At 42.2% G+C, this 19,954-nt stretch overlaps 1 protein-coding gene across 4 annotated transcripts in view; it reads left to right on the forward strand.

Moving 5' to 3' along the window:
* SLC25A20 (solute carrier family 25 member 20) overlaps window positions 1-19,954 on the forward strand; it is a 34,604-nt gene that overhangs the window by 6,197 nt on the left and 8,453 nt on the right. For all 4 annotated transcript variants that reach the window (XR_014064189.1, XR_014064190.1, XR_014064188.1 and 1 more), the window contains exons 2-4: window positions 2,610-2,702; window positions 5,949-6,076; window positions 9,106-9,196. Coding sequence is in view for 1 of the 4 variants with exons in the window: in XM_081525624.1 (XP_081381750.1) it covers window positions 2,610-2,702; window positions 5,949-6,076; window positions 9,106-9,196 (312 nt within the window). In the remaining 3 variants the exon portion in view is untranslated. The remainder of the gene's footprint in view (window positions 1-2,609; window positions 2,703-5,948; window positions 6,077-9,105; window positions 9,197-19,954) is intronic.

Consider the following 19,954-nt stretch of genomic DNA (forward strand, 5'->3'; position numbering starts at 1 on the left):
CCAGATATTGGTCAAACATTATTCTGGGTATATCTGTGAGGATGTTTTTGGATGAGACTAGCATGTAAGGTAGACTAAGTAAAGCAGATTGCCCTCCCTAATGTGGGTGACCATCATCTAGTCAGTTGAAGGCCTTAATAGAACAAAAGGTGAAAACTCTTCTCTCTTCACTGATTGAGCTGGGGTGTTGGTCTTTTCCTGCCCTTGAACTCTAACTGAAACTTTGGCTCTTCTTGGGTCTTGAGCCTGCCAGCTTTTGAACTGGGACTTAGACCATCAGCTCTCCTCGTTCTCGGGTCTTAACACTTGAAATAGAACTATCTCATTGACTTTCCTGGGTCTCCAGCTTGCTGACTGCAGATCTTACGGTTTGTCTGCCTCCATAATTGTGTGAGTCAATTCCTTATAACAAACAAACAAATAAATAATTCTCCATAGCCTATTGGTTCTGTTTCTCTGGAGAATCTTGACCCATACCACACTCGAGAGAACTGAAAACATATGTCCACACAAAAACCTATACACAAAAGTTTGTAGCACCATTATTCATAATAATAAAAGTGGAAGAAATGTGATTTGTCATTATCTGATGAGCAGATAAACAGAACATAGTTTATTTGTGTAGTAGAATATTATTTACCAATACAAAGAATGAAGAACTGATACATCCTGCAACATAGGTGAACTTTGAACACTTTATGCTAAGTAAAAGAAACCAGGTGTGAAAGACCACATACTGTATGATTTCATTTATATGAAATATAGAGAATAGGAAAATTCATGGAGGCAGAAGGTAGCTTAGTAATTGCCAGTGGCTGAGAGAAGAGGAGAATGACTACTAATGGGTGTGATATTTCTTTTTGGGGTGATGAAAATGTTATCAAATTGATTATAATGAAGGTTGCACAACTCTGCAACTGCTAAAAACCCTCTAACTGTATAAAATGGGTGAATTTTATGGTATACGAGTTATAATAAAGCTGTTAAAAAAAAAAAAAACAACCCAGTACTGAACCAAAACCCCTCCCTTCCAGTCATAAACAACAAAAAGATGTTGGGCAGGACTGTACTCATCTAAAGAATTGACTTCCATGTGGTTCGTTCACATGCTGGCAGTTAGTGCTGGCTGTTGTCAAGAGGCCTTGCTTCCTCTACACATGGCCTCTTCAGGCTGTGTAAGTAACCTCATAGCATAATGACAGACTCCCCAAAGCACATAACCTGAGATGGACACAGGCAGAAGCTGACCTTCCTGTCACCTAGCCTTGGAAGCCACATAGCATCAATATCATCACATTCTGTTCAATAGAAGTGAGTCACTGAGTCTGGATCACATCCAAGGGGAGGGGATTTAGGTTTAACTTCTGAAGGGCAAGAGTATCAAAGAGTTAGTGGGCATTTTTAAAAACCACCACACTGGGTAAGAATGGGCAAGCACTTTGCCTGGAAGAAGACTTCAGATGGAGAGAGGAACAAATTAGGATCCTGGAAGCATCTTGAAAGAACTTTCCATTAGCCTTGGTGCCCACAGGAATAAGAGGAGAAACAGGAAGTAGTTGGATGCTAGAGTTTCAAATCCTGAGAAATAGGGTAGACTGGTGGCTCTGGGACGAATGGGACGTTCATCTAAAGGATGAGATTTTGGAGGTGATTTGAGTAGGGAGAACTTCCTCAGGCAGTGAAATACAGCCCAGAAGGTGAGGTGAGAAGGTCTGAAGATGGTTGAGTAGAAGTCATCACTGAACATAAGCTGAAGCCCTGGAACGTGTTTTCTGAAAGGGATAGTGGAACACCTGGGTAGGCGACTTAGCCCTGGAGGGCACCTGGAATAGAAAAAGAGACAAAGGAGGGAGTGCTAAGAGGGGAGGTTTAAAGAGAGATGTTGGAAGCATTAGATCCACCGAAAGGTGGAAAAGGATGAGGACCAAGGAAAGCAGGATTAAATCCACCTCATTCCAAATATCTTTGTCGAGCACGTTACCTAACCCCCAACAAAGCACTTCAGATGAGTGTGGAGAGTGCCTAGAATTGAGCTGAGCTTTGCATCAGCCAGGGCTAGTTACTGGCACATCACTGGACCTCAGTGAACCCAGTCTCTTCATTTGTAAACTGGTCATAGAAAAGCAAAGTCGTTCCGTCGTGTCCAACTCTGCCTACCAGGCTCCTCCATCCGTGGGATTCTCCAGGCAAGAATACTGGAGTGGGTCGCCATTTCCTTCTCCAGGGGATCTTCCTGACCCAGGGATCGAACCTGGGTCTCCTGCATTGCGGGCAGACACTTTACCCTCTGAGCCATCAGGGAAGCCCCTACCTATTCCATTTGGTCACCATGGGATCCGTTAGATAAGGAATAAATAGCAAAAGAAAGTGGCTGAGGAAATCAGAGGAACTGTCTTGCTCTTCAAAAGCATGCTACTGATGACTTGTGAGTACAAGGTTGGAATAAACTGGAGGAAAGAGAAATCTGAATCCAGCAGATAAGGGGAATGCTGAAGACATGCACACAGGTGCAGCTTTCTCTGGTCAGATTTTGGCAGATGGTCAGGCTGTTGCCTCTGGCAGGCGGTTCTGCTTCTGGGAAATGACTGTGTTTTAACTTCTGGTTTTAGGTCCGACTGCAGACGCAGCCCCCAAGTTTGCCTGGACAGCCTCCCATGTATTCTGGCACCTTTGACTGTTTCCGGAAGACTCTGATGAGAGAGGTACGGAATCGTGGTGCTGGGCATTTCTCTTATTCAGAGGAACGCATTTTCACAGTTTTGGCATGTTGCTTCTCCAGGGGACTGGGTGACTGTGTGGTTCTGCAGGAGGTCCAGCCCACATGCCTGGCTCTCTCACCCCTGGGTCATCCCGTGTCCTTCTGTTGTCATCGCTTTGGAGTGTTTGAGAGTTCCAGTTACTGTTTTATGTGGATGAATGAAGCTAATAAAGTGGTTCTTTCTCTCTTGGAAGGCAGAATTTAGACCACAGGGAATTCATGAGGAATAATTGGAGACATGAAATAAAAGAAAATGCAAAGCTGTTTCAGTCTGTTTGACAGGGATCAGTGTCAGAAGTTCACGTAAAATTTTGAGGAAAAGTCAGCTTGTCTGAGGAAAAAAGAGAGAGTGAAAGAGAGTCTTCAAACCCATAGACGAGGAAACTAAATTGGTGTGAGGTTATTGAATTGTATAATCATTTTTCAGGTATTTCTTAGAGTGAAAACATGGGATTTTAAAAAAGTTTTAATGACTAGTGATGCTTGTTACTGACTTTATTAACACATAGATAACAACACCTTGTTAAGAACTTTTCCTTCATTGCCTAAAATATAACTCTAATGTGAATAAATATTAAATATATAGTCTTTATTAAGTATACAGAAGTAAGAAGCAGGTATCACCCAGACAAAGAGGGGATACTGGTAAGTGATGGATTCAGTCTAGGAGGAGAAGCTGTTCCCAGGGCTCCTGCAGGACCCAGGTGTGGGAGGAAGATTTTGAAGTGGAATCTACCCAATCATCCATGCTGGAGATGGTGCCATCTTTTCTTCTGTAAGGCTCTCTTTCTCTCATCAACCCAGAATGGAGTCTGATCAGTGTCCAGTGGAGGCTTTGAGCTTCCAGTCTGCTAAGAGTTCTCTGCCCTTACAGAGAGACAGGATTATATGCCCCTTGGTCAGCAAATGTTATTGAGCACCTGTTCAGCTCCTTGGCAATGTGCTGGGTACTGGAGGCTTGGTGAGAATGGCTTGTATAAACCCAACTCCTTGCAGTGTCAGAGAGGCTCCCTCAGTCCATATTTGTGCTTGTCTCTGGGTTTCGCTGTGCCAGATTGAGCTCAGTTTCTGGTACTACTGGACGGGTCTTGGTTGTACTGCATGGAACTGGGTGGGCCAGAGAGTGGAAGGAAGGCTGGAGGAGTTGTTGGGGGTTGTTGGCCCTCCAGCCTTGGGCATCCTTCTCAGCCAGGTGGGAAGCTGTGGGAGGGGTTTGGGGAGGGTTTTGTCCTGAGAGGCTTTTACAGATCCTTCTCATAACCTTCTCTTCCTATTCACCCTTCCCTCTTTACCTTCCCTGCATGTTGCCCTTGGAGAATCTGCTTACAGCCTGTAGCAATGTTAGACCTTTACAGGATCTGGGAGGAGTGCTGACAAGTACAGTTGTGCCCTTTAGTTCTGGAAAGAAGATGGGTTGTGAGCGCCCAGTCTGCAGTGAGGCATGTTCTCCAGCCTAGGTCTGTGGACCCTCCCCCATGTGTAGCACCCTCCTCCCTTGCCCATTTCTCCTGTGACTTCCTGTAGGGAGCAACTGTAACATGTTTTTAAAAATTAGCCCTTATTTTGTATTAAAATGATACAAGCACTTAGTTTGTTACTGAAGGACTTGTAACAAAGTAGCCCCACACCCCAATCCTCTAGAAGTTGCTACTTTCTACTTTCTCAGTTACTGTTTATCCTCCTCCCTTTTTGGAAACTTCTCCCACCAAGGATTGCACCCCTAGCCCCTGCAGTGAAAGTTCACAGAGTCTCAACCAGGGAACCATCAGGGAAGTCCCTCAGCTCTCTCAGTTATTAATGCTGTTTTCTACTGAGCTGCATGCATGTATTTTATCCATTTAAAACTGTTTTAGCTACCTATTTGTGGTAGATGGTTTTAACTCTTGCATTCCTTAGCTCCTCTTTCTGCTCTGCCCAATAATTTTCATCATCCTTTGTGGTTTAATATAGTTCACTGTTTTCATGATTACAACTTTATGTATGTTTTTTCTCTGTTAACAAAGTAATGTCCTTCAGTGCACATTTCATTACCTGTACAGCTTTTTGTTTTGCTTGAGGTTGGGTGAACAATTGTGTCAGTTTCTTTTGCTTGTGTCTCTTTGAATCTCTGCCTCTGTCATCCTGGGTCCTAAATGTGCTGTAGAATACCTTTTTGTTTGGTTTTTCACACTGCCTGCAGTTATCATCTGTTATTCCAGCGTTTGTTGTTTGCTTTGTTTTTCTTAGAAAACAAACAAACTCCTCCTGGAGTCCTATGTCTCATACTCCCATGTCAACTGGCTTCTTTCCAGGCCCACTGTACCCAACACCTTTCTGGGAACACCCCTCCCCTCTCTTGGGCCAAACCCTTGGTCTCCTGGGTCCCAGATCTTCCTTGTCTTTGTTTTACTAACTTGTTCAGTTGGAATGTCTATTTGTCTGTCTATTTATTGGCTACTACATAGTTGGTTTCATTATCTAAATGTACTAGTGAAAATTGATGTGCAATCTTGCTATTGTTTTTAACAATAAGAATCTTATGTCTTTTTTGGGAGGCGTCATACTGGGTGGCTTGAGTGATCTCAGTTCCCCAACCCAGGACTGAACCCAGGCCACCACAGTGAAAGCCCAGAATGCTAACCACTAGGCCAGTAGGGAACTCCCCTCAGATCCTAATACTTGGGAAATACAAAAATTTCTTAAGCACCTGTAATCTCACCCCCAAGCAAGTCACACTGTACATTCTGTTTTGTAACCTGCTTTTTTTTTTTTTTTTCAACTTAGTGATCTCTTCTCATGTTACAGTGTGATTGTGTGGCTGTGTGATAGTCCAGTACGAGGTTTCCATAATTTGTCTCATTAATCTCCTATTTGGGAATGTTCCAAAATGCAGTGCTTGATAAATACCTGATGTCATTCCTTTTTATATCTTTGAGTATTCCCTTAGAATATGTTTCTGGACAGATAGTTTTCTGATGGAGGTGTAAGCTACATGTTGCCAGTTTGCCTTCCAGAAGAGCTGTTTTCAGTTTCTCCAGCAGTATATAAGAAGACAACCATTTCTGATAAATGTGGGAAGATTCTTCCTTTTAAAGCTCTCCTTGCTTGGGGAAATGAGGCCACAGGTCAGAGGACACGCTGCTTCCCTGCTTCAGTGATGTAGACGTTAGTAGTGTCCATAAACAACTTCCCCTTCTCTGCTTCCTTGCAGGGCATCAGGGGTCTATATCGGGGCATGGCCGCCCCCATCGTCGGGGTCACCCCCATGTTTGCCGTCTGCTTCTTTGGGTTTGGTTTGGGGAAGAAACTGCAACAGAAGCACCCAGAGGATGTGCTCAGGTGAGTACTTACTTACCAGCCTGGAGCACGCGATGCTGTTCTGCCGGTGGTATGACGCAGGTTACAGGAAAGAACTGTCAGACCGGCAGTGGCTGTCCTCTTCTCCTCACGAGGGAGGTACTTGGGTTTCCTTTGCCCTGTGGACCAATAGGGCAAAAGATAAAACCCAAAGCCCTCCCCGCTCTTACTAGGTTGTCATCATTTCTTAGGTGAAGTAGTCTTGCTTACTGGGGATATTAGTAATACCAGCCCCACAGCACTGGGAGGTCCGATTACTAAGTTGAAAAAAAAAAAAAAAAGCAGGTTACAAAACAGAATGTACAGTGTGACTTGCTTGGGGGTGAGATTACAGGTGCTTAAGAAATTTTTGTATTTCCCAAGTATTAGGATCTGAGGGGAGTTCCCTACTGGCCTAGTGGTTAGCATTCTGGGCTTTCACTGTGGTGGCCTGGGTTCAGTCCTGGGTTGGGGAACTGAGATCACTCAATGTGTGTCAGATATCACGAAGGTACCTGGTGCTACAGTAATGACAGCAGCAGCCTTGTTTCTCATCCCCTGGATGGGAGAAGGGAAGGTTTCAACTTCTGTTGTACTTCATTTTTATAACATGGTATAATTACTTCCAATTATTGGTGTCTCTGTTACAGTGAGAGAAATTAGTATATTTCCTTCCAGTAGATTTTCAGAATTTGGATTTGGGTATGGAGAGGCAGATGAGGTAGAATTAGGGCTCAGAGCTGACAAAGCAGTGAATGAAAACGGGCTTCTTGGGATGCAGGGGCATTCTGAGTTGACACCTGAGATGACAAGGCACACTCGGTCTGGGGTGACATCTCCTGGGTGGGGCTGCATACAGCACGGGACCCACAGCAGCTGGCTAGGCTTGGATTCTAGAGCTCAAGGGAGGAAGCCCAGGGTGCCCTGTGGTTGTTTTCAATCTCTACTTCAGGCCGCAGCAGGCTGAGTAAGGGGCGAGGTGTAAATAGAAATGCCCATAACATGAAACTATTTCTGGAGTCCCCGTGACTCTCTGAACGTGGCCAACTTCTATAAAAAACCACGGGTGGCCCCAAATGTGAGTGTAGGGGGTGGGGTCCTTTGGAAGCTGTGTTTGACTATTTTTTTTAAATATATATTTTTATTTATTTGGCTGCAACGAGTCTAGTTCCCTGACCAAGGATCAAACTTGGGCCCCCTGCCTTGGGAGTGTGGCATCTTAGCCCCTGGCCACTAAGGAAGGCCATGTGTTTGGCTGTGATAGTCCACATAGCCTATGGACACATGTCCTCTCTGAGCACCTGGGCTTTTAGCTCTTCTGCTAGCTCACAGCTGTATCTTGAACCAGGGCCATGCCCAAGAACTTTCATGGGGTGACTGCTACTGCCTCAGCTTGTGGATTGTATTCCCTGTACCGTCACATCAGTGTTCAGAGAAGTACCCTTCCTGCCTGAGCAAAGGTTGAGACACTCCGATCCCTGCCCAATAATCCTGCCATGTTCTGAATCCTGAATGTCAACGCTGCCACCTTCCCCTCCCCACTGTAGTGTTTGGGCATAGTACAGAAAGGAACATTACCAGGACCTTGGATGGAAGCTCGAGGGTCCAGACCTGACAGATCCTTCCCTGGGGTGGAGTGAGGGGTGGCGGAATGGGCCACCCATGCAGGCTGTCTACATGGTACCCTGTGTACACACAGAGACCCTGTTCAGAGGAGAGCCCCAAGTCCCAGGAGAAGGAGGTATGTGCAGCCTAAGGTCTGGGCATCCATGGAAGAACAGATGTTGGTCTCACAAGGGGAAGTTCTGTTGCTGAAAGGGTGCCTCTTGGGGACAGCAGTGTGAACTGAAACTGTGAAGGAGGCCAGGCATGGAAGCAGGTCTTTTGATGGTTGAGCAAACAGCCTGTGTGCTGGGCTTGCATGCCTAAGGTAGTTGTGTGAGGCCTGCCTGGGGTGAGTGCATGGGAAAAATAGCCACTGAGACTGGTGCCCTGCCTCGTAACCAAGCTCATATCACTCTTGGCACTGAAAACCCTGCCCTGGAAAATTTGAGGTCAGGACTGGAAGTGGATGTCTCCCCATCCCTATTTGACATCTCTTCTCCAGGTTTTGGGCTCCTTGTGGGGTAGGGCAATCCAGAAGGCTCACCTTCCAGAGACCTGGGGTCTGCAGGGGCCTGAGGCTCAGGCAAGCGGGTGAAGTTTTTCAGCAACATGTGCTCGATAGTGGGGACTCTGTTGAAACACTAATTGTAACTCTGTGCTCCATTGCCTCGACACCAGTCTGGTAATCTTAATCTCGGAAAGAAAAGGAGATGCCAGAGGCAGCACAGGCAGTGATGGTAGGAGCCTCCAGTTCCTCCACATACTCAGTGTGGTTCATTCTGTGAGGGCCACGGTGAGGATCTAGATCTCTGGCCACTGGAGGACTATTCCCCGCACAGAAGCCATAGGACCCATCACAACTGACTGGGTACCATCTCTGACGGGGCATTTCCCAGCAGCTTACAGCACATACCTCACAACTCAGCCTGTGGATATGGCCATAGCCATTCCCCTGGTCTTGACGCTGTCCTATGTGAGTCTTGGCTTAAAATGTTATCAGGCTCTTGGTGATCCAGAGGAGGGTTGGAGGAGATCTGGGGTTAACCGAGGTCTACATCCTGTGTTATAGGCTATTTCCCACAACAACCCTGAGCTTCGCAGATCAAGGCTCAGAGAGGCCTGGAAACTCATCCGTAGTTACTGCATGGCCGGCCAGGGGAGAAGAACTTCTCCCGTGACTGCGGCCATCTGAGGGTGCCCGTGGGCCTTATGACCAAGCTCGTATTGCTCTTGGCACTGAGACCCCTGCCCTGGGAAATTTGACATCAGAATATACATAGAACTTGGCTTTGATATGAAACACAATCTATTTGTGCTGGGCTTCCACCCAGTCCGAGTACTTATTTGGTTTTTTTCTTTGCTGGGGCTGCCTCTGTTCTGGGTGGTTAGTCACAGGTTCTTGCCTCTTGTTTTTGTTTTCAATACAGCTACCCCCAGATATTTGCAGCTGGGATGTTATCTGGAGTATTCACCACAGGAATTATGACCCCTGGAGAGCGGATCAAGTGCTTGTTACAGGTGAGGATGTGATCAGGGTTGGGGGAGATACTGTTTGGAGGCAGGCGGCTAGCTTTTCTACTGGGTATACAATTTTGTGTGGATGTGTATGTCCTTTTACTTTTTATAAAGGCTTCAGATCAGATGTGCTAACAGTTTCAAGGCTTTCAGGAACATGGAAGCAGTTGTACTAGAGTCAAGAACCAGGACAGTGTAACAAATGAACTAAATGTCACTCCTGTGATGGGTCAACTCAGACTTAGCCACCCTTATTAGCAGCTACTTCAGGAACTCCAGAAGGTGAGTCGTGTGTCTTCAGAGGTGGAAGGGAGGCTGCTCCTGCCCAACATCGTCTGTCTCCACCCACTGCCCAAAGGCTCAGTGCCCTTAGAGTGTCTGGGCTTGTTCCCAGGTGAAGGCTGTGAACTGGCTGCCTGCCTTACCACACAGGGCTCCCTTTAAAAAAAAGTAGTACTGCTTTTTTCTTCTAATGGCTGAAGTAATTTAATACATAGTCTTTGCTAGAAAAATTTTGGTAATGCAGAGAAGCACAAAGAAAACAATGTATTTATCATCCATGAGGTAACCGCCGTTATACTTTCTGTATGAATTCTTTGTCTTTTTAGTAAACATGTATATTTAAAAAAATTTATCTTTTGAAATAAAATTGGGGTCACATACTGCCGTAGTTTTGTAACCAGCTTTTTTCATTTGCTATGTCACAATATTTTTGTGATTATCTTTCTCAGACATCATTTTCTGTGCTTTATTTCAGTACATGGCTGTAATTTACCCAATAATCCTTTATCTGGGGATAATCCAAATTATATATCATAGTGAAGATCTTATGAATAAATCTCTGCATGTGTTCCTGATTATTTTCTTAGGATAAATGTCTAGACTTGAAATTAGTATATTTAAAGATACGTACTTCTAAAAGAATTTTCAATGCATGTTGGGGTTTCCTGGTGGTTTAGTGGTAAAGAATCCGCCTGCCAATACAGGAGACTTGGGTTCGAACCCTGGGTCGGGAAGATCCCCTGGAGGAGAAAATGGCAATCCACTCCAGTATTCTTGCTGGGAAAATCCCCTGGACAGGAGCCCGTGGGGTCGCAAAGAGTCAGACATAACTGGGTGATTGAGCACACGCACATACAGTAACGTATGTTACTAAGTGGCCCTCCTGGAAAGGTCTGTCACTTTCTATTCCCATCAGTAGAAGAAGAGCTCTCACTTCCCGGCAGATTCTGCAGCATCTAATTTACAATTTCTGCTAGTGTGTTGTGTGAAAAATTTGCATTGGTGTAGATTTTCTTGCTTTTTATTGTCGGAGAAGGCAATGCAACCCACTCCAGTACTCTTGCCTGGAAAATCCCATGGACAGAGGAGCCTGGTAGGCTGCAGTCCATGGGGTCACGAAAAGTCGGACATGACTGAATGAATTCACTTTCACTTTTCACTTTCATGCATTGGAGAAGGAAACGGCAACCCACTCCAGTGTTCTTGCCTGGAGAATCCCAGGGATGGCGGAGCCTGGTGGGCTGCTGTCTATGGGGTCGCACAGAGTCGGACACGACTGAAGCGACTTAGCAGCAGCAGCAGCATTGTCGGTGAGCTTAATTACTTTGATTCATATTAGCTGTTTATATTTTTCCTTCATGAAATGCCTGTTTGTATTCTTTGCTCATTTGTCAGTTTGTTTGAGTTATAAAAGCTTTAGACATGTTTTGATTTAATATTATCGTAATAATATTAACTGCGACACATGGGATCTTAGTTCTCCGACTAGGAGTGGAACCGTGTGCCCCCTCTGTTGCGAGTGTGGGGTCAACCACTGGACCGCCAGGAAAGTCCCTGACTTAAACAGATCTTTGTACAATTTTTAGATGTTGCTCCTTTTACAGTTATTGCAAAATATTGGCTCTATTCCCCATGTTGTGCAATACATCCTTGTAGCCTGTCTATACCTCCCACTCCTCCACCCCTAAACACTTTGGACATGTTAAGGTTATTAATTTCTTATCATATGTGGGAAGTCTTTTTCATGCTTTGCATTAGTCATTTAATTTTGTGCATTGTTTAAATTAAATGTTTTATTTTGAGATAATTAAAGGTTCACAGTTGTAAGAAATAATACAAAGGGAAGAAAAGAAATGAATATACAGAGATCCCATATGCTTTTTACCTCGTTCTTCCACAGAGGTAATGTATTGTAAAACTGTAGTACAATATCGCAACCAGAATACTGACATTGATATAGTCAAGATGCAGATCAATTCCTTCATGCCAACGATGCCTCATGTAGCCCTTGAATAGCCACTTTCATTTTCCTTTCCCCACACCAGTCCTTTTTCCTTTTGGCTGCCTGCGCAGCACGCGGGATCTTTGTTCTCTGACCAGGGATGGAACCCACACTCCCTACATTGGAAGTTAGGAGTCTTAACCACTGAAATGCCAGGGAAGTCCCTCCACTCCAGTTCTTAACCACCCCAACAATCACTAATCTGAACTCCATTTCTATAAAACTGTAATTTCAAGACATGTATGAACAGAATCATACAGTATGTAAACTTTTCAGATTGGCTTTTTCAACTCAGCGTAAATTTTCTGGAGAGTTGTACAGATTGTTGCATGTATGACTATTTCATTCCTTTTTAGTAGTCCCGTAGTATGCATGTACTACAGATATGTTTAATTTTTTATCCATTGAAGGACATCTGAGTTGTTTCCAGTTTAGGGCTGTTATAAATAAAGATGCTATAAACATTCATGTACAGAGATTTTTCTGGGAAAATCAATCTTCATGTCTCTGGGATAAATGCCCAGAGGTATAATTGCTGAGTCATATGGTGGTTACATGTTTAGTTTTCTTTTTTTGTTTCTTATGGCCGTGCCACATGGCATGTGTAATCTTAGCTGCCTGACCAGGGGTCGAACCCATGTCCCCTGCAGTGGACATGCAGAGACTTAACCACTGGGCCTCCAGGGAAATTCCATGCATGTTTAGTTTTTAAAGAAACTACCAATCTTTTTCTAGAGTAACTATATCGTTTTACATTCCCACGAGCAGTGTGTGAGTGATCCAGTTTCTGTGCATCCTTACCAACTTTGGTATAGTCACTATTCTTAATTCTAGCCATTCTGATAGATGTGTAGTGATACCTCATTTTAATTTGTATTCCTCTAATAGCTGAAGGTGTTGAATATCTTTTCATGTGCTCATCTGCTATCAGTATATCCTATTTGGTGAAATGTCTGTTCATGTGTTTTGCCCATTTTCTAATTGGATTATTTGGGATTTTTTTTATTATTATTACTGAGTTTTGATAGTCCTTTATTCTAGATACCATTGCTTTGTCAGATATGTGGTTTGCATATTATTTTCTCCCAGTGTATAGTTTGTCTTTTCATCCTCTCAACAGAGTCTTTAGAGCAAACGTTTAAAGTTTGATGAAGTCCAGTTTGTTATTTTCTCTAATTTTGATGGAGTCCAGTTTGTTCATTTCTCTTTTATAGGTAGGGTTTTGGATGTTTAGGACATCAGATCTTAAGGAATCTTTACCTAGCCTGAAATCCCCAAAATTTTCTTATATGCTTTTTTCTGAAAGTTTTATTTATAGTTTACCTTTTCCGTGTAAGTTTGTGAGTCCATTTTGAGTTAAGTTTTGTATCATGTATGAGAATCAGGTCAGAGGTTTTTTCTTCCTCCCTGGGGTGTCCAGTTGCACCATACCATTTCCTGGAGACTTACCTTTATTCCCCTGAATTACATTTGCATCTCTGTTAAAAATCATTTGAGCATATTTGTGTGGATCTACTTCTGGGTACTCTGTTTTCTTTCATTGATTTATGCATCTTTCCCTTCACTAATATTACACAATCTTGATTAGTATAGCCATGGGCTAAGTCTTGAAACTGCCTAGACTGATCCCTCCCACTTTATTCTTTAAAAAAAAAAAAAATTGTGCAGGACTTCCCTGGTGGTCTAGTGGTTAGAAATCTGCCTTCCAAGGCAGGGGTTGTGGGTTCAATCCCTGGTCTGGGAACTAAGATCCCACATGTCATGGGGCAGCTAAGTCTGAAGACCACAACTACTGAGCACACACGCTCTGGAACCCATGCGCTGCAACTAAGACCCAATGCTGTAATCAATGTAGCCAAATAAGTAAATAATAATTAAAAAAAACTGCTCTCGCTGTTCTAATTCCTTTGTTATTTCCATGTTAATTTTAGGATAATTTAGAAAATTGAGAAAATTCTTGCTGAGAGTATGTTGAATCTATAGATCAATTTGGGTAGAATTAACACATTATTTTGAGTCTTCCAGTACCCAGACATGTTACACCTCTCAATTTATTTAGAACTTTAATTTCTTTCATCAGCATTGTGTAGTTTTCAGCGTATAAGCTCTTAATGTGTTTTCTTACACACCTAAGTCCTTCTCTCTTAATTTGACTTTGTAAAGTGGCATTGTAAATGGTATTATAATTTTGATTTTGTTGTCTGCATGTTCATTGCTAGTTGGTAGAAATACAATTGATTTTTTTTTAATATTTATTTTTATTTTTGGCTGTGCTGGGTCTTTGTTGCTGCTTGAGAGCTTTCTCTAGTCACGGTGAGCGGGGTCTAGTCTCTAGTTGCAGTGCACGGGCTTCTCATTGTAGTGACTTCTCTTGTTGCAGAGTACGGGTTCAAGGGCACTTGGACTTTAGTACTTGCAGCTCATGAGCTCAGTAGGTGTGTCGCAGAGGCTTAGTTGCTCTGTGGCATGTGGGATCTTCCTAGATCAGGGATTGAACCAGTGTCCCTTGCATTGGCAGGCAGATTCTTAACTACTGGACCACCAGGGAAGTCTGAAATACAATTGATTTTTGTATGTTAATTTTGTATCTTGTGAACCTTCTTGAATGCGCTTATTAACTCTACATTTTTTTTTTTTTTTGGTAGATTCTTTGGGATTTCCTATGTAGATAATCTTGTTATTTGCAAACAAGGACAGTTTTGTTTCTTCATTTCTGATCTCTTTACCTTTTATATCCTTACTTCACTGGCTAGAACTTCCAGTAATGTTGAATAAGACTGATGAGAATGGATATTTTTGCCTTGTTCCCAATCTTATGGGGAAATATTCAGTATTTCACTGTTAAATATAATCTCAGGGAAGTCCAGGTGGCTCAGTGGGAAAGAATCCTTCTGCCAGTACAAGAGATGAAGATTACCTTCTCTTCCTCTTTTCCTGAGCGTTTTATGGATATTGACTTTTGTCAAATGTTTTTTCTTCATTTATTAATGTGATTGTGTGATTTTTCTCCTAAACTCTTAATAGTGAACTACATCAATTGATTTTTGAATACTGAACCAATTCTTCATTACTGGAATAAACTCCCTAGCCTGGTATATAATTCTCTTTATATATTGCTGAGTTCTGTTTTCTTATATTTTGTTAAGAATTTTTCATCTATAGTCATGAGAGATATTAGTCTGTCATTTTTTTTTTCTGTATTGTCTTTGGTTTTGATATCAGAGTAATACTAGCTTCATAAAATGAATTAGGAATTGTTCCCTCTTCTATTGTATACAATATGTGTTGATTTTTCTGTAAACATTTGGTAGAATTGGTAGAATGTTATAGTGAAATCATATAGACTTTAGATTTGGGGGAAGAAAATTTTAAATTATGAATTCAGCTTTCTTTAAAGTTATAAGGCTATCAAATTACTTATTTCATCCTGGGAAAATTGTGATAGTTTTTGTTTTTTTTAATCTAAGTTGTCAAATATGTGTGTGTAAAGTTGTTTGTAGTACTCCTTTATTGTCTTTTTTATGTCTGCAGGGTCTGTGGTATTATCTTCTGTTTTATTCCTGGTATTAGTAATCTGTGACTTTTCTTTCTTTTTTCTTTGTCAGACTCACTAGAGGTTTTTTCAGTTTTTATTGATCTTTTCAAAAAAGATTTTTCTTTCTTTTTTTTTTTTTCAGCTATGCCACACAGCTTATAGGATCTCAGTTCCTTGACCAGGGGTTGAACCCAGGCCATAACAGTGAAAACCCAGAATCCTAATCACTAGGCAAATGGGGAACTCCCCTCTTTGATTTTCTTTATTATTTTTCTGTTTTCAGTTCCATTGCTTTCTGCTTCTGTTTTTATGATCTCTTTCCTTTTGCTTGTTTTTGGGTTTAGTTTGCTTTTCTTTTCTCTCTCTCTTTTTTTTTTACCTTTTTGAAGTGCAAGCTTAGAATATTGGTTTGAGGCCTTTCCTCTCTTCGGTCAGTGCTATAAATCTTCTGAAGGGTACAGTCAGTGCTATAAAGTTTCTTCTCAGCTCTGCTTTAGCTATGTCCCACAAACTCCAATATATTTCAATTTTCAGTCAGTTCACTGTGTTTTCTAGTTTCCTTTGGGACTTCCTTTTGAATTGCTTTGAAGAGTGTTGTTCAGTTGCTAAATGTTGGAGATTATTGATTTCCAGTTTGAGTCCATTGTGATTGAAGAACATATTCTGTATTATTTATATTCTTTTAAATTTCTTGAGGTTTGCTTTATGGCCTTGGATGTGGTTTATCTTGGTCTGTGTGCCACAGGCATTTAAAAAGAATGTGTGTGCTGCTGTTGTTTGGTGGCATAATCTATAAATGTCGATTATATCCTGTTGGTTGATGGTGTTGAGTTCTTTATCCTTGATTTTCTGTTTAGTTGTTCTGTTTGTTGATGGAGAAATTTGAAATCTCCAGCTGTTACTGTGAGTTTGTTTCTTCTTTCAATTCTATTAGTTTCCCTTCACATAGTTTGCAGTTTTTTTTTGTTTAATGTATGCACACTTAGAATTGCTATGTCTTCTTGGTGGATTGGCCCTTTTATCACTGTGTAAATATTCTTCATATTACTGTTACATAATACCCCATATTTTTGCTTACTGTGTTCTTCCTGATGTTCCAGGGTTTCTTCATTTATAGTTTCTTTTCTGTTTAAAGAACTTCCTTTAGCGATTCTTTTGGGATGTATCTGTGAATGACAGTCTCTTAGTTTTCCTTCATCTAAGAATCCCTGATTTTCCCTTTATTCCTGAAGGATATTTTCACTTGACATAGGATTCTGGGATGACAGTTCTTTTCTTTCAGCTCCTGAAAGATACTGTGCCATTCCTTTCTACCCTCCCTGGTTTCTGCTGTCATCCTAATTATTTCAGTGTTGTTGTTGTTCATTTGCTAAGTCATGTCCAATTCTTTGTGACTCCATGGGCTACAAGGCTTCCTTGTCCTTCACCATCCCCCAGAGTTTGTTCAAACTCATGTCCATTAAGTCACTGATGCCATCCAGACATCTCCTCCTCTGTCACCCACTTCTGCTCCTATCTTCAAGCTTTCCCAGCATCAAGGTCTTTTTCAGTGAGTTGGCTCTCCACATCAGGTGACCAAAGTATTGGAGCATCAGCTTCAGCGTCAGTCCTTCCAGTGACTATTAAGGACTGATTTCCTTTAGGATCGACTGGTTTGATCTCCTTGCAGTCCAAGGGGCTCTCTAGAGTCTTCTCCAGCACCACAGTTCAAAAGCATCAATTTGTCGGTGCTCGATCTTCTTTATGGTCCACCTCTCACATCCATGTGTGTTGTTTTTCTTGGGCTACTCTTAAGCTTCTTTCTTTGTTTTCAGTTTTCAACTAAATTCATTTGTGATTTGCTCTGGCATGGATTTATTTGGGGGTGTTCTGTTTAGGTTTTGCTCAGCTTCTTAAATCTCTATGTTTCAGTTCAGTTCCATCACTCAGTCGTGTCTGACTCTTTGCTACCCCATGGACTGCAACACGCCAGGCCTCCCTGTCCATCACAAACTCCCAGAGTTTACTCAAACTCATTCCCGTTGAGTCAGTGATGCCATCCAACCATCTCATCCTCTGTCATCCCCTTCTCCTCCCACCTTCAATCTTTCCCAGCATCAGGGTCTTTTCAAATGAGTCAGCTCTTTGCATCAGGTGGCCAAAGTATTGGAGTTTCAACTTCAGCATCAGTCCTTCCATTGAATATTCAGGACCGATTTCCTTTAGGATGGACTGGCTGGATCTCCTTGACATTCCAAGGGACTCTCAAGAGTCTTCTCCAACACCACAGTTCAAAAGCATCAATTCTTCAGTGCTCAGCTTTCTTTATAATCCAACTCTCACATCCATACATGACTATTGGAAAAACCATAGCCTTAACTAGACAGACATTTGTTGGCAAAATAATGTCTCTGCTTTTTAATATGCTGTCTAGGTTGGTCATAACTTTTCTGCCAAGGATTAAGCGTCTTTTAATTTCATGGCTGCAGTCACCATCTGCAGTGATTTGGAGCCCCAAAAAATAAAGTCTGCCACCGTTTCCACTGTTTCTTCATCTATTTGCAATGAAGTGATGGGACTGGATGCCATGATCTTTGTTTTCTGAATGTTGAGCTTTAAGCCAACTTTTTCACTCTCCTCTTTCACTTTCATCAAGAGGCTCTTTAGTTCTTCTTCACTTTCTGCCATAAAGATGGTATCATCTGCATATCTGAGGTTATTGATACTTTTCCCAGCAATCTTGATTCCAGCTTGTGCTTCCTCCAGCCCAGTGTTTCTCATGATGTACTCTGCATGTAAGTTAAATAAGCAAGATGACAATACACAGCCTTGACGTACTCCTTTTCCTATTTGGAACCAATCTGTTGTTCCATGTCCAGTTCTGACTGTTGCTTCCTGACCTGCGTACAGATTTCTCAGGAGGCAGGTCAGGTGGTCTGGTATTCCCATCTCTTGAAGAATTTTCCACAGTTTGTTGTGATCCACACAGTCAAAGGCTTTGGCATAGTCAATAAAGCAGAAATAAATGTTTTTCTGGAACTCCCTTGCTTTTTCAATGATCCAGCAGATGTTGGCAATTTGATCTCTGGTTGGTCTGCCTTTTCTAAAACCAGCTTGAACATCTGGAAGTTCATAGTTCACGTAATTGCTGAAGCCTGGCTTGGAGAATTTTGAGCATTACTTTACTAGCATGTGAGATGAGTGCAATTGTGTGGTAGTTTGAGCATTCTTTGGCATTGCCTTTCTTTGGGATTGGAATGAAAACTGACCTTTTCCAGTCCGGTGGCCACTGCTGAGTTTTCCAAATTTGCTGGCATATTGAGTGCAGCACTTTGACAGCATCATCTTTTAGGACTTGAAATAGCTCAACTGGAATTCCATCACCTCCACTAGCTTTGTTTGTAGTGATGCTTCCTAAGGCCCACTTGACTTCACATTCCAGGATGTCTGGCTCTAGGTGAGTGATCACACCATCATGATTATCTGGATCATGAAGATCATTTTTGTACAGTTCTTCTGTGTATTCTTGCCACCTCTTCTTAATATCTTCTGCTTCTGTTAGGTCCATACCATTTCTGTCCTTTATTGAGCCCATCCTTGCATGAAAAGTTCCCTTGGTATCTCTAATTTTCGTGAAGACCTCTCTAGTCTTTCCCATTCTATTATTTTCCTCTATTTCTTTGCACTGATTCCTGAGGAAGGCTCTCCTTGCTATTCTTTGGAACTCTGCTTTCAAATGGGTATTTCTCTTTCTCCTCTTTGCTTTTTGCATCTCTTATTTTCACAGCTATTTGTAAGGCCTCCTCAGACAGCCATTTTGCTTTTTGGCATTTCTTTTTCTTGGGGATGGTCTTGCTCCCTGTCTCCTGTACAATGTCACGAACCTCCATCCATTGTTCATCAGGCATTCTGTCTATCAGATCTAGTCCCTTAATCTATTTTTCACTTCCATTATATAATCATTAGGGATTTTATTTAGGTCATACCTGAGTGGTCTAGTGGTTTCAGTTTTCCCTACTTTCTTCAATTTAAGTCTGAATTTGACAATAAGGAGTTCATGATCTGAGCCATAATCAGCTCCCAGTCTTGTTTTTGCTGACTTTATAGAGCTTATCCATCTTTGGCTGCAAAGAATGTGATCGATCTGATTTCGGTGTGACCATCTGGTGATGTCTATGTGTAGAGTCTTCTCTTGTGTTGTTGGAAGAGGGTGTATGCTATGACCAGTGCGTTCTCTTGGCAGAACTCTATTAGCCTTTGCCCTGCTTCATTCTGTACTCCAAGGCCAAATTTGCCTGTTACTCCAGGTGTTTCTTGACTTCCTACTTTTGCATTCCAGTCCCCTATAATGAAAAGGACATCTTTTTTGGGTGTTAGTTCTAGAAGGTCTTGTAGGTCTTCATAGAACCGTTAAACTTCAGCTTCTTCAGCGTTACTGGTTGGGGCATAGACTTGGATTACCATGATATTGAATGGTTTGCCTTGGAAATGAACAGAGATCATTCTGTCATTTTTGAGATTGCATCCAAGTACTGCATTTCAGACTCTTTTGTTGACTATGATGGCTGCTCCATTTCTTCTAAGGGATTATTGCCCACAGAGGTAGATATAATGGTCATCTGAGTTAAATTCACCCATTCCAGTCCATTTTAGTTCACTGATTCCTAAAATGTCCATGTTCATTCTTGCCTTCTCCTGTTTGACCACTTCCAATTTGCCTTGATTCATGGACCTAACATTCCAGGTTCCTATGCAATATTGCTCTTTACAGCATCGGACTTTGCTTCCATCACCAGTCACATCCACAACTGGGTGTTGTTTTTGCTTTGGCTCCGTCTCTTCAATCTTTCTGGAATTATTTCTCCACTGATCTCCAGGAGCATACTGGGCACCTACTGACCTGGGGAGTTCATCTTTCAGTGTCCTATCTTTTTGCTTTTTCGTAATGTTCATGGGCTTCTCA

Source organism: Giraffa tippelskirchi, chromosome 9 (assembly GCF_054371585.1).
Source record: "Giraffa tippelskirchi isolate mGirTip1 chromosome 9, T2T-mGirTip1v1.2.pri, whole genome shotgun sequence".
In the NCBI taxonomy this organism is placed as follows: Eukaryota; Metazoa; Chordata; class Mammalia; order Artiodactyla; family Giraffidae; genus Giraffa; species Giraffa tippelskirchi.